The sequence below is a fragment of the Sphaerodactylus townsendi genome, linkage group LG01 (genome assembly GCF_021028975.2).
Source record: "Sphaerodactylus townsendi isolate TG3544 linkage group LG01, MPM_Stown_v2.3, whole genome shotgun sequence".
Lineage (NCBI taxonomy): Eukaryota > Metazoa > Chordata > Lepidosauria > Squamata > Sphaerodactylidae > Sphaerodactylus > Sphaerodactylus townsendi.
Window position 1 is genome coordinate 130,066,472 of NC_059425.1, and position 15,768 is coordinate 130,082,239.

At 38.3% G+C, this 15,768-nt stretch overlaps 1 protein-coding gene across 2 annotated transcripts in view; it reads right to left on the reverse strand.

The window, feature by feature from the left end:
- Positions 1-6,809: 6,809 nt before the first annotated feature.
- UFL1 (UFM1 specific ligase 1) overlaps positions 6,810-15,768 on the reverse strand; it is a 39,350-nt gene continuing 30,391 nt past the window's right edge. The window contains exons 15-19 of one of the 2 annotated variants that reach the window (XM_048494143.1): positions 15,439-15,569; positions 14,610-14,690; positions 12,912-12,997; positions 10,297-10,477; positions 6,810-7,053 (exon numbers count right to left, since the gene is read on the reverse strand). In XM_048494143.1, the coding sequence (XP_048350100.1) occupies positions 6,838-7,053; positions 10,297-10,477; positions 12,912-12,997; positions 14,610-14,690; positions 15,439-15,569 (695 nt within the window). In that variant the 3' untranslated portion in view covers positions 6,810-6,837. Of the gene's footprint in view, positions 7,054-10,296; positions 10,478-12,911; positions 12,998-14,121; positions 14,239-14,609; positions 14,691-15,438; positions 15,570-15,768 lie in introns of those variants that run through there. The other variant, XR_007244300.1, reaches the window with a different exon arrangement.

The window sequence follows — 15,768 nt, forward strand, 5'->3', positions numbered from 1 at the left end:
GCAATCATACCTGGAATGTGACAAGCAGCTATCAGATTCACTTGTTTCTTTTGTAATTCAGAGACCTTGACTTTTCAAGGTTGCCTGAGGATACTGTCACACTCATAGCTGGGCAGTGTTTGTATCAATTTTAATAGAACAGGTGTTGGTAAATCTGAACAAGTTTACCATCAGAAATTCCATTTCCCGTCATTTGACTTGTTTTATCTTTTACAATGAATTTAAATATTTTTGCACCACCAAAAGACATAATTTGATGTACAGCTGCCAGTGACTTTTTCAAAACAGTCCTTCTGTAAAACCACTAGCATATCAATGTACACAATGAACAAGATGCTAATTGTACACTGAACTACATAATCTCATCCATTATGCACTATATCTTTACCAATAGCAATTCCATTTATTTGGTGATAGTTCTCCAGGGGTTTCAGGTAATGGTTTTTCCAGCCAAGAGTATCTCAGATCTTGCTGCAGCAGCATACCAACAACAAGCCTTGTCAATTTTTGTCTCCTCTTCTTTGAAGACAAAGCAATTTTTTTAGACTATGGCCAAAGTTTTAAAGTGAACGACTATCTATCATCATTATCTTGCTCACTCAAGAACACTGGAAATGAAGATTCTGTGAGGTTACTAGTGTTGCCAGGCAGATCTATGGTGGGGCAAGGGGACCATGTTTGGAAGACAGTGGCATCTCTACCACCTCAGCCAACCTTTGGGGTTGGGGGGAGGGGGGCTAGCAGTGCAATGCCAAAATGAGGAGCCCATTCCTTGTATTGGCTCAGTATACCCAAGGAGAAGAACTATGTATGGACTTGTCTCCCTCCAAATCAGCTTGCATAATGCTCCTCTCACACCCTTCCTGTCAGGATTAAGTCAACACAAAGACCTTGCCCTGGAGAGAGATTCCATCTCCAGCCCGGGACCCTACACCCTGGTGCAGACAAGGGATGTGCTAACCTGCCCAATTAATTAATTTACTATTTAATTGTACTAATTAATGTTTCTTCCTCTGACTAATACCTTTAGCAACCACCTTATTTGCATTGTCATTGTTTTACAGCTGTAATTTCATCAGCTAAGTTCTCCTTTGGAGACAATCTTGAGCCTGGAACATCAGGCTGATGTCTCAGAACATTAGACCAATCCAACTATTAAAATTGATATCTTCCTCTTGTCTTTCCTAGGGAAAGCAGGAAATCTCTTTGTTCAGGGAGATTAAAAATCAATCTGCATAACCCCAAGGGTTTGTTTTTTCCTATAAGAAGCCCACTCTCCTAACAGACAGCCTTCAGTATCTCTGGACATCTTTGAGTCTGTGATACTGTTTCACAGCACTGTTCCTTCAGAGCTGAGAGCGGGTCATTCAGTACTGTTCATTGGACTATTCCGCTCCAAGATCAGATGACTATAATTTCTATTCCCAACTGCCTGTATATTCCTCATCTATTCCAGACCTACCCCCTTGAAACTGTTTATACCCTAGGACTGTGTGTGTGTGTACTGCTGTTTTTAATGTGTGCTTGTGTAACGCATCATCCCTCAATAAAAACTGTTAAACTCTATTCATTCTATGTATTGTCGAAGGCTTTCACGGCTGGAATCACTGGGGTGCTGTGTGGTTTCTGGGCTGTATGGCCATGTTCTAGCAGCATTCTCTCCTGACGTTTCACCTGCATCTGTGGCTGGCATCTTCAGAAGATGCTTCAGATCCTCTGAAGATGCCAGCCACAGATGCAGGCAAAACGTCAGGAGAGAATGCTGCTAGAACACGGCCATACAGCCTGGAAACCACACAGCACTCCCGTCTATTCATTCTCTTGCGAGTTTCTTGCAAAAGCTGACTCGCATATACGTAGGTAATCAAGGTCTCATGTTGCCTGGCCTCTAGCTAAGCCAAGAGTCTTCTCCTGCTAATTCCCCACTCCAAAAGGGAGAGACTTCCCACCACTTTGGGTAACACTAGGAGGTCTTTCTGAGATAATATCAATGGCATTTAGGGGCTTAAATCAGTCTTTAAATCAGGGGCTTAAAGCAGGGTTATGGGTTTCCTTTCTTTAAAGAATAATGTAGATTTGTTCCAACATGTATCAAATGGCACAACTTATAAACAACAGCAAAAGACCAATAACTGACTACGAAACTGCTTGAAAACCTAGTTATGTAGCTTTATTAAAAACATTTTATATTTTTACCTAGAATTTCACTGTCTACATTGTGGTTTCATATTCCATAGCATGAAATTAAATAAACTTAGTTAACAATGCCAAACCAAAAACCACCATATTTCTTTAAAAACATTGAGAGGGTGTTTCTTTACAGGCTTTCTAAACCATATCATGGCCACCAGTTTTGAGGTATATCATTTAACTATTAATAGAAAAGCAAAACAGCCAGAAGTTATCCCCAACTGCACAAAATGTTAAAGTTCCCATATAACAACATTTGACGAGTGAGACAGACTAGTAACTCTACAGTACAGGTATAATTTTAAAACTTGTGAAGTGAGATATTTACATGAAGCCTTAGGATAAAAGATTCCCCCCTCCCCCAAACAATTTAGAATTCAAGGGAAGTACTGAACTGGATAAGGAAGGATTGTCAGGGCTTATTACAGGGATGGAGACTTCAACCAAGTTCTTTACTGTGTAGTAAAATGATCTTCTATTCAATATTGTGTAGATATTTACTGTGTAGATTTATTTACTGTGTAGATATTTCCTATTGACTTTTATTTCCTATTGCAAATGGGATTTCCTATCTGTAAACTTTGAAAAAAAAATATTTTTTTCCAAATCATTGAGACATTGAGACCTGAAACAGAGAGTGGGTGACAGCAAAACTGAGCAAGTTAAAAGCTTCAGGTATTTTGGGATTCTTTTTCATTACAACTTAAACTGATCTACACACCGATAGCATTCTCTTGCTATGGCGAAAAGCTGCATGTCTGCTACTGTTTGTTTCCATCACCAAAGTGGAAAACAATTTGTGCCAGCAGCTATACGAATGTTCCAGGTCAAAGTGATTTCCCAACTGTTATAGAGAATACCAGTATGGATACATGCCTACGATAAGGAGACTGAATGAATCCATGCAATATTTCTACGACACATCCTTGGCACCCCAAATTCAGTTGGGTACTTCACACTATGTGCTGAGTTGAGTCAACACCTGGTGGAATCTAGAGCTTGGATTACGTCTATCAAATTCTGGTTATGCCTCCAGTTTCGATCCCAACCCCATAGTCTGGTAGCTTGTTGCTTGCAGATTCACATCACTCTAAATGGCCCCTCTCAGTTCAACATAAAATTAGCACCCTTGGCACTGACTTAGAAGCACTTGTTGACTCTAGTGAAGCCTGTTTATTCCAGGCAATTAAAAGAAGAATCTGGGACACTGAAGAACAGATACTAGATGCTAGAGTGAATAAGGCTTGCTCCCCATGCTCTCTCTCCCCCAGAGGACTACAGCTCAGTATTTTACAAACTTAACAATCCCCACTGCCTCAGTGTCAAGCCTTCAGGCAGGCCAGATTGAATATCTTCCCATTCACAATGGTTATTGACAGGTATCTGAATATTCCTCATGAAGACTTTGCTGCTGCCACCTTAAAGAACTTGAACTATTGTACACATCCCATTGTACTGTCCACTGCATACTCAGCTGATTTCTCAATTGATCTATCCCAGTGGTGGTGACCTATGGCACAGGTGCCAGAGGTGGCACTCAGAGCCCTCTCTGTGGGCATGCGCAAACAGAGTGCCCCTCCACATCTAGGCTGGCCTGGGCTGCTGGGCTCGATTATTAGCATTAAACCTAAGACCTAGTTTTGGGGAAGCAGTGTAGGTAACCCTGTTAAGCACTGTTAAACCCCACTGATTTTCATGCAAAGAATTAAATTATTATTATTATTATTTAGATTTTACAGACCGTCTAATCCACAAAGTGTGATTCTTTACCTGGGAGTAAGCTTGGTTGCTGGCAATGGGGCTTGCTTCTGAGTAAACCCTCTTAGGGTCATGATTCACCCGTTGGAAGAGTTGCACGGTTGCTTTAAAGCAAAGCCACCGACTACCACCAAGCTTACTCCTGAGTAATGCCCATCTTGGAGCCAACCGTTTTTTCTAAACTAAAACCTCAGTATTCAGGTTAAATTGCCATGTTGGCACTTTGCTATAAATAAGTGGGTTTGGGGTTTCAATTTGGGCACTCTGTCTCGAAAAGGTTCACCATCGCTAATCTATCCCCTTCTGCAAGTCCCAAGAAGATGGGACGATGGAAATGTTACATTTCTTTTAGCTGACTGTAATCTGAAGTTACTGCGAAAGTAACAGAATTTTTAGCAATTGTTTCTTTAAAAAAAGTTGTCAATTAATTTTATGCGGATAAAATTATTTTATCCTTTTTTGAAGGCCAATAAAAGTTTTGATTAATGATAAAAAAAACCCCAGGAAAGCAGGAAGAGCAAAGTAATTTCAGATTAAGACCAGACCCTATTATTGAGAGACAGGGTACAGCCCAAGCATGCTGAAGAAAATGGAAAGAAGATTATGTAGAAGAAGAATTTGGATTGTAGAGTGAGAAACATGAACACAGCAAGAAAGGTCAGCACAAAGGGCACCGGGATGTGTGCGTGTTCGTGGGAAGTTGCTGATGGAAAGAAACTAGGAAGTCAGTATTCCTACCATGATTTCAAGTTTCATTTAAAAAGAAGCCAAATCTATAGAAAGTTTTTCTTACACTTTGGCACCAGTAGCTATGTCATACTGCCATTTTGTTGTCTATCTGTAACCAGCCTCTGTAAACAGTGCCATAAATACAGAAGAAGAGATAAAACCTAGTGTGTTATGGCAAAGAAGCTAAAAAAAAGGATGAACAGCAGCGACTCTCTTCAATCTGAATGCCTGTCATTTAAGTTTGATTTCACTTACATCTGTAACATGAATACAGATAATTACTGAGACAATAGGAAAAACAGCAATAGAAAGAAGAGCTTGATTTGAAAAAAACCCTAACTTAATAATAATTTCATCAATAAAATGCAGATATTTTAAAAAGACTATCAGAGCAGGTAATGATAGCTCAAGTCATTCTTCTTCCTGTAAGATGAAATTTGGTACACTTTTATGGTTATTACAAAGCTTCAAGGGACACAAGAAAGAAATATTATTAAACTATGTACATAAACTGGCAGCCATGAGCTTATTTAAAATTTCACCTTAACAGACAATAATTTTCTCAATAAAATATAGACATTTTAAAAAGACTGTCAGAGCAGGTAATGATAGTTTATAAGTCATTTTTCTTCCTGAAAGATTAAATTTGGTACGCTGATATGGTTACTACTGTCAGGGGGATAGTATCTATGTGATGGAGATGCATTCCTGAATCAATGTAACCGTTTAAAACAACAAACCAGTGCTGCTAAAAGATATATGTAACCATTGCCATTTGGGGCATTCTTTCCCTTACTTTATGGCTTCACAAGCTTTGTAGATAACTAGGCTTCCCCTGGCCCTCTGGTCCCATGAAAGAAAGAATTGCATCCATTATCTCATGGGGCAGGAAGCCAGGTGGCTTTGTCTTACTATCTGCCACTGACCTTGGGGAGCCTAAATTCCAGGAACTGTTTTTCTGGCTTTCACAACTTCTTGGGAAAATGGGAGCAGGGAGTTACAACAGAAAATAAAGGGGATAGCAAAGGCCAGGTTTGGCAGAACTGGCTTTGCCAAGCTTGGGTGCTCCACTACCTCAACAATAAACACTACTGATCAATACCCCAGAGTCTTTTTGTTGGTTTAAGGGTCAGAGACCTAACAACTACAAAGCTCCAAAGAACACAATATTATTAAACCATATCCATAAATTGGCAATCATGACCTTATTTAAAATTTCACCTTAACAAAACACTATGGAATCTCTTAATAATCTCAAACTGCTTGTTAAACATCTTTTTCTTCCTCACTAAGGTTACAGGCAGATGTTATATATGGAAGTCACAAAAATATTTTTACTTTTTTTCCTAACTAACTTTCTTAAAACATTCAAGATAAATGAAATCTTCATTAAAATATTTCATTGCAGCCACTTTTGGCTCAGTAATATGGAATTTGCTTTTGGTAATAAGATAATATTTCTTATTATGATTAAACCATCATTCAAACAACTAAGAGCTCTTGACAAAGAACTGTAACTAGGGAGGGAAGTGTATGAGTAACTTGTACAGTGACAAAGAAATTTTTAAAAAATCATTCTACACAAAGGCAATTCACAATTTTGCAGATGTGTAAGCATTTTTAAAAGGATGTAAAAGAAACAAGGATTATGTAATATATCAGAGCTAATCACTTTGGTTTGAAAAATCAGGGCATTTGAGTTTCAAATAGTTCTCCAAACATAACAGTTTTGTGAAATATGAAACTTTAATGCAGCAATATGCAAACTCAGTTGATTCAACAGAAGGCTTTTGACCCTGCTACTGTCGTCCAACCCATCTCTTTAGACCAAAGCCGATAACATCATCTAAACACGCGCGACTGTTTAACTAAGGGAAAGCTAAACATACATATTTGTTCAGTCTTTGTATCTTAAAATTACTTTGAAAGCGTAAAAAGCAAGTTTGTTGCTGTTATTTTGCCGGGTATTTACGTAGTATTAAGGAGTACTCTAGTTAAAACTTGCTTCTAACTTACCACCATGAGCTGTGTGATGTTCTTGCAAACAGTTTCTAAAAGCCAAGGTTATTTCAAGCATCATAAACAAAGTGAACATCTTCATTTTCCTCATAAAAAATACTCTGACTCTTTGAAAAGCCTCAACACATTTTATTAAGACTATCATTCCTCTGTTACAGATGATTTTCTGGGCCGGAAAACAAGATCTTTGACTGAGGGAGTGAGTTCTTGGAGTTCTTTTCGGATTGCTTCTGTGCTTTCTTCCTCCTCCAGATTATTATCCATTGAATCGTCATCTCCTTGCCCAATCTTTTTATTATAGCTTATCAGCTGTTTCACCACTAATGCCTGATATTTGACAAGAGAAGAATGCTGATCCTGGTAAAAATAAATAGATAAAAGAGGTGATGAGTGAGGCAACAGCTGACAAAACTGAAAAGCAACAGGTAATATATTTTTTAAAAACAGAGGAGGAGCTTAGAGGAAGAACTGACTTCAGAGCATAGTTATGCACACATCAGAGAAACCCATCTAGAGGCCGCTGTGACTGGGAAAAGCTCTCCACAGGGGTCAATGGAGTTATGCCACCCTTCTGGGTGGTGTAAATCTGAAATCCTGATCGTGGCATTCCTGGCTTGAAAGGTAGAACACATTCCAGCTTGCACCCCTCCCTCCATTCTGGCATCTGCCCAGACGCCAGTGTAACTCTGTGGCAGTTTTGCTGTCACAGAGCTGTGGGGCACCTGGGCGCCAGCATCTCTGCCCTCTTCACCAGCAGGGGTGCCCCTTATGTAGGTGGAGGGGACAAATGCTTTGGCACGGTCCACAGCACATCCATGAATCTATTTGGCTCCTTGGATGGGGCTGTTAGTATGTCTACATGACCGAATTGAGGGAGTGATTAATGCCTGATTTTATTTTGTTACATGTTTTTACTACTTTATTATTTTTGAAGCTTTCATGGAAAGGCCATTACGCTGGATAAATACGATCAGCAAAGAAAGATCAATCATGATCATAATATCAATAAGTCAACACATAGCAAGACAACCTTCATCAAATCACACTATTTACCGTATAAATTCGTGTATAAGCCGACTCGTGTATAAGCCGAGGCACCTAATTTTACTACCAAAACCTGGGGAAACGTGTTGACTCACGTATAAACCGAAGGTGGGAAGCCGGGAGGCAGAGGGAGCTCCTTATTTGAGCAGTGACTCTCCCTGATGTCATTGCCCAAATAAGGAGTTCCCTCCACCTCCCAGCTGGGTTTGAGGAAGCCCAGGCAACCAGGAGGTGGAGGGAGCTCCTTATTTGGGCAATGACATCAGGGGGAGTCACTGCCCAAATAAGGAGCTCCCTCTGCCTCCCGGGGTTTGAGGAAGCTGAGTCAGCCAGGGTTCCCCTTTGCCCTCCGAGGAGGGCAGCAACAAGCAGCTTGTGCAGCCGCAGGGAGGTCGTTCCGGCCACGCCCTCAGCCTCGGCAGAGGCCTGAAGAGCCGGCTGGTAAGCAGGACTCGTGTATAAGCTGAGGGGGCATTTTTCAGCCTTAAAACAGGGCTGAAAAACTCGGCTTATTCGCAAGTATATACGGTAGTTAACAAATACAAGACAAAATACGAACTACACAGATGACTCCAATAGAAGAAAGATTATTTTTAGCTACTAACAGAGTATGAGGCAGGAATGAGAATATCAACTGTTTGTGAAAGTAATAAGGATTTGGATGTCTGTGTCTTTAAAGAGCCAATCAAAACTTCAGAAAAAATTCAGTCACTTACAAAGAAATTCTAAGAACTCTTCCCTGGGAGTAAACCCCACTAGTCACAATTCTGAGTAGACCTGATTAGGATGGCACTGACAGACACATCACTGCCTCTGTTTCCTACTTACACATCCCTGCACAACATGAAGCAATTCAAAGTAAGTTTACTAAAAGAAAATAGATTTGCATTCTCCTGTGACAAGCAAACTTGTTCACAGTGTGATGGCTTGCAGAATTCCACAAACTTAATTTTTTGCTATACAAATCATCATCTCATAGACAGATCAACTGTCCCATGAACTTTAATTCTTCATCTGGAAGGTATCAAGTTTCATACAGCTCAGTGGACTCATTTTATATTTGCCAATTATTTTTCCTGTTTGGTTGAAACTGTACAATATGTATATTAAAAGTAAACTAAATGCATGTGCATATAATGGTAGCACTAGGGGAATATGAGACACTAACTTTAATTTGATGAAATAGGGAGACATCCAAAGGAAAAGGAGAGTGATATAAAAGGGAAAATACATAAATATCATTTTTGAAGACAGTTTACAGTAACAGTCATATGGTCAAACTAGAACATTTTTCCCACCATCAATAGTTATGAATGAAAAATAACAGTCAATTTTTCTTTACAAGGAATTTATTTGTGTATCTTTTGACGTTGGACAATGATTCAAAAATGGGAATGTTCCAGGCAGACCACAGATCAAAACATGTTTTAAATAAAACAGAAATTAAATTTCAGGAAAAAAATGGAATTCAGAAAATCTGCAGGTTTTACAATTTGGAGTTTGATTTAAAAACTAATATTGGATCCTAAAGTTAATTACATGAACTTCATATGAACAACTATTTTGTTTAGTTTTTATCCAGTCAAATAACTTTTCTGGTTAAATGAACAAAATGGTTAGTACTGTCTAGCTCAAATACTGTCAAATGTTGAGGGTCCCTGCAAAATTATGTTACCAAAAGGTGATGTCACTGATGTTGTTTTCGAACTCCGCAAATCAACATTTTCAAAGAAGAATATTTTTGCACATGTTTACTTCAATGTTACCTTCAACAATTGAGAATTTTCTTGTAAGATTCCTTACCTCTTCATGGAAAGACAATCACCAGCTTTCTATGGGCATAGTCAACTCACTTTCTATGCCAGAAATCTCACTTGAAGAGTTATACTACTTTGAATCTGGCACATCTGGACACACACTACGCAGTTGTGTAACATAATTTGTGAGAAAAACAAAATCTGATGGGCAGCCTCATCTCAGTGGTCGAGCATTCAGCCATGGAGGCCCGCCACTCCCAAGGAGACTTTTCGGCAGCATAGGGAAACAAGGACTTTGAGGAGGGCAAATTGCCGGTGCAGCCCTGAGGTGGTGGATTCGCCCCCCCCTTTGGATGGGACAGTTAGGGACATGAAAAAAAACACTGTATTTTTAAACTACGGCAGCCATTAATTTGAGGACTAACGCTGAATTTTGTTGCAGATAAAATTAATTAAATGGCACAGAGTGGGACCAGATCTTTTGAAATGGTGCATTTTGCTGCCAGCATTAAAACAGCTCACACCACACAGAACAGATATTAATAGTTAACATCACAAAATTTTCAAATTCAGTGGACCATCTAGCTAACATACCCCAAAATTAGTTTATTGTTATTATCCAACCAATTCACTGGGTACTATTCCATTATACATGGGGAAAATACTACTGAACCAAAGAAACAAATACAAATTACTTATTTGAAAAGTGAAGGCAAGTTCATTCTTGTCTTTTGTAAACAGGAAAATAGATTACAGAGTGGAAGCTCCAGTTAAAAAAAACCCTTTCCATTGTAAATACCTGAGGGATCTTTGTACTTAAGAATGTAATTATCTGTGGTACACATCTTCCTGGTGCATGAAGCATGCAATGAGTAGAGAACTGGAAGAGCAAGACTGATGTTAGATGGAGAACAAGGGCTGGATCTTCTGTGACTTTCAGCTGTTCAATCAGAGCTTGTCTATGCTGGAATAGGATTTGCCTAGAAAACAGGAAATATGCTTAAAATCAGCTTTCACTGGTTTCATTACTCGCAGATTTCAAATAATGGTAAATATACTGTAATAGAATCTAAGAATCCCTTAGCTCTCCATACTTAGGTTTAACTGGTATTTTTATTTATTTATTTATTATTCTACTTTTATACCGCCCTCCCCTGAAGGGCTCAGGGCGGTTTACAACAGTGATAAAACAATAAATATTAAAACAATTTAAAAGCAGCATCCAATTTCTGCTGATAATCCAATTTAATTGATAATCAGCATCCAATTTAATTGATAATCTTCTGAAAATTATAGTGTACTTAATTACTTCCCAGCTGATAAACTAAAAAAACTTTTGCCAACATCAGAAAAATGCTCTAATTGCTGACATTGGAGCTGATCTTCTGGCCAGCTGTGGAAAATGTATGTGCCTGCCCTATGGGGGAATTATTCTTGTGTTATTAATACAGTCTCATTCAGGCTCACATTTCCACATTTGTACAGTAATGACATTACTTTGTTCCCTAAAAACTACCATTAAAAATAATTTAGTGATGCATTAGAGAAGCTGCTGAAGTTTCCTGACTAGTTAGAGATAAATCTTTAACACTTCAGTTACTTATGCTAGACTCATTCTTACCATTCAAGCACAGGCCAACTGATCAGTCACAGCAGAAACTGTCATAAATAGTAGTAAAGCCTGTCGATTGTCCAAAGAACAAATATGTGCTAAGCCTGGCCGAAATATCTGCTTATAATTTCTGATTTTTGCAATTTCTGTTTAAGCAGACCACCCAATCCCATCAGCCTCTAAGACAGTACCCATAAGTAACAGCTTCAGCCATCAGTTCTGAAGGATTTAGCACACTCACACGAAGGAGGCTCACACCTTATTGACAGAGTTTAAATTTACTTTAATTCCCCACAAACATTTTTAGAGGATTGAAAAGCTTAAGATAAAGTCCTGCAAAGTGGCCTGGTGCATATGGTAAGAAAGATAATCCTTTAAGACTACATATGGCTGAATAAGGGACAGATCATGGCTGGATATCAATCAAAAAGAAGGAGTTAATAAGAACAGACAAGGAAAACTTTTTATGGGAAAAAATAGTTGGTATTAAAAGATTAACTTCCCACTTACTTATCTCTTCCCTTCCACAGCTATGGCTGTATGTTTATCATCAAATGCAACTACTTTAATAAGCATGCCAAACTACAGTGTGCTGATCCACATTCTTCAAAGCAATCCTCTCTTCCATTGGTGTTCACTGGAAATTTGTTTGTCCTCAAGTTGGCAGCTGAAGCCTCAAACTCTAATGCTCTAAACAGTTTTTAAGACAAGAGTATGCAGGTGTTTTCACCTGCAAGCAATAATGGAGGCATAATGAATGGCCCACAGAGGCATGAACTATGCCAGAGGTAGCAGGGAGAGAAGGTTGGAATGCTCTGGAGGGTGAGAAAAACTGGGATTTTCCTTCTGAAAGGGCAGAAGATAAATCAGTAAACTATTTGGGTGCAAAATTAGCTGTACGTAAGTACATTTGTGGCATCTGTGAGGGACTAGATTTTTTTTAAGAGGAGAAAAGATGTCAGTGATTGTTGTTTGTGGCTCAGAACACACTTCTGCTTTGTATCTAGTTTATGATAAACTGCCAAGGACAATTCTCCATGAACAGAGAATCACTAGGTTGCCAATAATTATAGCTGCAATAAGAATTATTATTACAATCAGTGTTAATTACAACAGCAATCAGCCTAATTCTTATTTATAATATACAAAGTGCCTCAAAGATTGAAGCACTGTACAAAAATTAAGTACTGAACAATATACCCTTCTTGTATGCAGGCTTACAGTCTTCTAAGGAATAAAAAAGGAAAGAAAATAACACACAAAAAAGAAGGCAATTAAGTTCCACAGGCATAAGCATAAATATATGTCTAATGTGTCTTAAGGATGTATAAACATTATGGAAATGTTTTATATGATGATCTGAATGTTTTGGAGCCTACAGTGGTGAACCAGCAGAAGGAAACTAGTAACAGTTATAGCTATTTCTCAGTAGAAGAGATCTGACTGTTCTCTATAAGGAATTGATGTTGCCCAACAATGACATGAATATACACACCAAGCCTTCATTGAAGCTCTTCTGGAAGATACCATCAATTACATGAACAAATTTCATCTTGGACATTCTGATGAGCATCGTGGCAACCAAATGAGTCGGCCAGGATTCTAATATGTATTTCACAGTCAATATAAATATGTGGTGAGAATCATTCCCAACAAAGGGAGGGCAAGACATGTAGAACTCACATTTTTGCTGGTAGCCAATTATTATCATATTGCTGCAGAATCAGGACAAACCTTCCAATACACAGAAAAGTTGCTCCTATGGATGCCTTAAAGCAAAAATTGAATTGCAAGAGAATTACCTTTCTTTCTTCTTGTCCCCTTTTTTCACCATAATATCACAAGCTTCAGTGGCAGCATCAAGAGCAGAAACAAATTCTTCTAAACTCTTTAAAAAACAAAAACAAAATACTTAGGCCTTCATGTCGTTTCCACTCACGCCAATTCAAATACTGGTAATTTTCCCAGCACTCGAAACGTTTTTATTTATGCAGAAGCAAACAGTATCCCACGGAAATAGGAACTCAAAAGTAGTGCATTCAAGTAGTGCATTCAATACATTCAAGTAGTTAGAGATAATAGGTAAAATTTAACATTTGAAGAAAAAATATTAACTTGTTAACATTTAGTTGTTTACCAAGAACAACATATACAATAAACAGATGAAAAGGTAAAGTAACTTCTTGCTCATACTTGCAGCAATCAAGTATTTATTATTTTCTTCTTTTCAGAGATCTCAAAGGAATGGCTTCCTTTTCCATAAAGGTCAATGTGTGTTAATATCTATTTGTAGGCACAGCCAGTTTTCTAGCCTCTGAAAGAGTCATTTAGTAGTGTGCAAAATACTAATTGGATAGCAGCATTGAGATGGGCTTAGGAGAACTCACACTCTTTACTGCAGTTAATTTCTAGAGCATTTTCCTAGTACTCTATAAGACTCCAAAACACTGCACAGTAGATTACACTGAGAGACACTCTGGACAAATAAATGCCTTCTACACAGAGAAGAATGTGGAGTATCCAGAGCTGTGTGTTTTACTGTTCGATAATGTTTTTTTTTCAAATATGTTTTAATTTAGCATAGCTTCTGAGTCTGCTTTCTCTCCTTTTCTCCACAGTAGAAGGTGGCAATCAACAAAGCAGAATATCCTTACAGTCATATGACAGGAAGGAGCTGCAATCCATTCTGTCCTGACCATAAGGCCGAAACTTGAAAGCTCCTTTTAACATATCCCCTTTTCTCCTCATCCATTACTTATTATAGGGAACATTTCCCATTGCTGTAATAAAGTAATGCCTCAGCTACAAATATAGCAGAATGAGGTGGTAAAGTGAGCTGTGAGGAGAATCACATTTTAAATGCTAATCTATATAAAAACTGCAAATAAAAAATTAGCACTCTGTGCGTATGTGTGTGTAGGACAATCAGGGGACCCCTTGACATGCTGTATTAGTTTTCCACTTTTAGAGAATTATTCATGTAGGGAGTCTTTGATAAGTGTCATCCCTCACCTGCAGTCTGAAGGGGTACAGTCCATTCTATCACTCTGCCGCATGTCTAGCCCAGGCCTAACTCAGCCAAGTACAGCAATGTAGTGATTTGTATTCTTTCAGTGCCAATCCTTATGGCTGAAAGACAATGATAGGAATGTCTTTAAGCTCTATTTCATCTATACCTGGTTTGAATTCCATTTCTAACAGCCAGATGCCTAAGGGTTTTACCAAGAATTCACCTAATACAGTCATAATATGAAGTGACTGATATGAAAACAATGTCATTTCTGTCCATAAAAACAGACATGCACACCCTGGTTTTCTGTAGCTGTGAACAAAGTGCTCATGAAATGTCCCTTCTTGCAATGTATTTAAAATTACTCCAAAAGTTGTTTAGCTAATGAGGCTACCCATTTTGAAACTGATTATCAATGGAATAAATTGAAAATACAAAATCCTAAAAACAATTAAGAGTCTAAAATTCTGCTAATCTAGCTGGAACTTACCTTGCTGTTTAGAGAAACATGGAGCTTCGTTAGAGGGCCTCTCATCTCTTCCTGCAATGTACTTAAAATCTTCTTTCTCATCTATTAAGAATTGGAAGAAGGATGTAAAACATTGAAAATAATATCTGAATTTCATATAAACAATTTTAGAGCACCAAATGAATAACAGTGCAAGAAAATGTGAAATCTATCTCAGAGATTATTCAAATCTATAGCCTGGTCTTCCGCAGGTATTAAAGGAGATCTGCCTTCCTTCTAAGCCTCTCTCTCATATCTCTTTCTCTCCATTCCATAACTGCAACTCCCAGTCTTGGTCTTATCTTTTGATATTATATATTCGGAATCATGTATGCCTCAACACATTCAATTCAATTCAGTCACTGGACTCCACAGGTGAATGAATACCCACAGCAAGAAACTCTGAAGTCAGGAGACTAAATGATAAGCAGATATGTGAGATAAATCCATGCAGAATAGCCAGGACACTGGAGGTAAAGTACCTGCTTACATTTTACTCAGCAATCGGGTAAAATAGTGTCTACATGCTTTTTCTTTTATATATATGCTAATAAAAATTATAGGCACCACCTTTAGAAACATTAAGCCGAACACTTAATGAAAGAGACTGGAATAACTCCAGGAGGCCTGTGGCTACATGCAGATGGCTCAAAAAAGCACATGTGCATTACAAGGCGTGGGGCCAACATTCTGGAACTGAAAGATTACGAGCCTCTTAATTAGGAAAACATGAAACTCGTCCACAAGCTGGGAATTCAGAAACATCACAAAGTTACTGACATCGAGAGGACAGAAAACGGGAGTTATGTACCTCACTGGTAATGGCAGTGTAGTCTTCTGCTGCCATCATTACATCAGAAGCTAGGAAGTTGAAGATCAGATTAGTAATGTCTGTACAAACAGTCTTCAGCATGTGTTTGGCAATGTTAGTTTGTGTCTCATCTGCAGAAGAAAATTGAAAACCAGCATGAAGGACCTAGAAAGGCCAGACTAGATGTTTACAAACTGTATATATTGTACATTTTCCAAAGAAAGAAAAAAGAAACAAATTGGTTCCCATTTGTGAGGCACAAATTGTATGATTCAATTGTTAATTCAAAAATATCTGTGGAGAGGAAGACGTAAACAGGAAGCAAGAAGA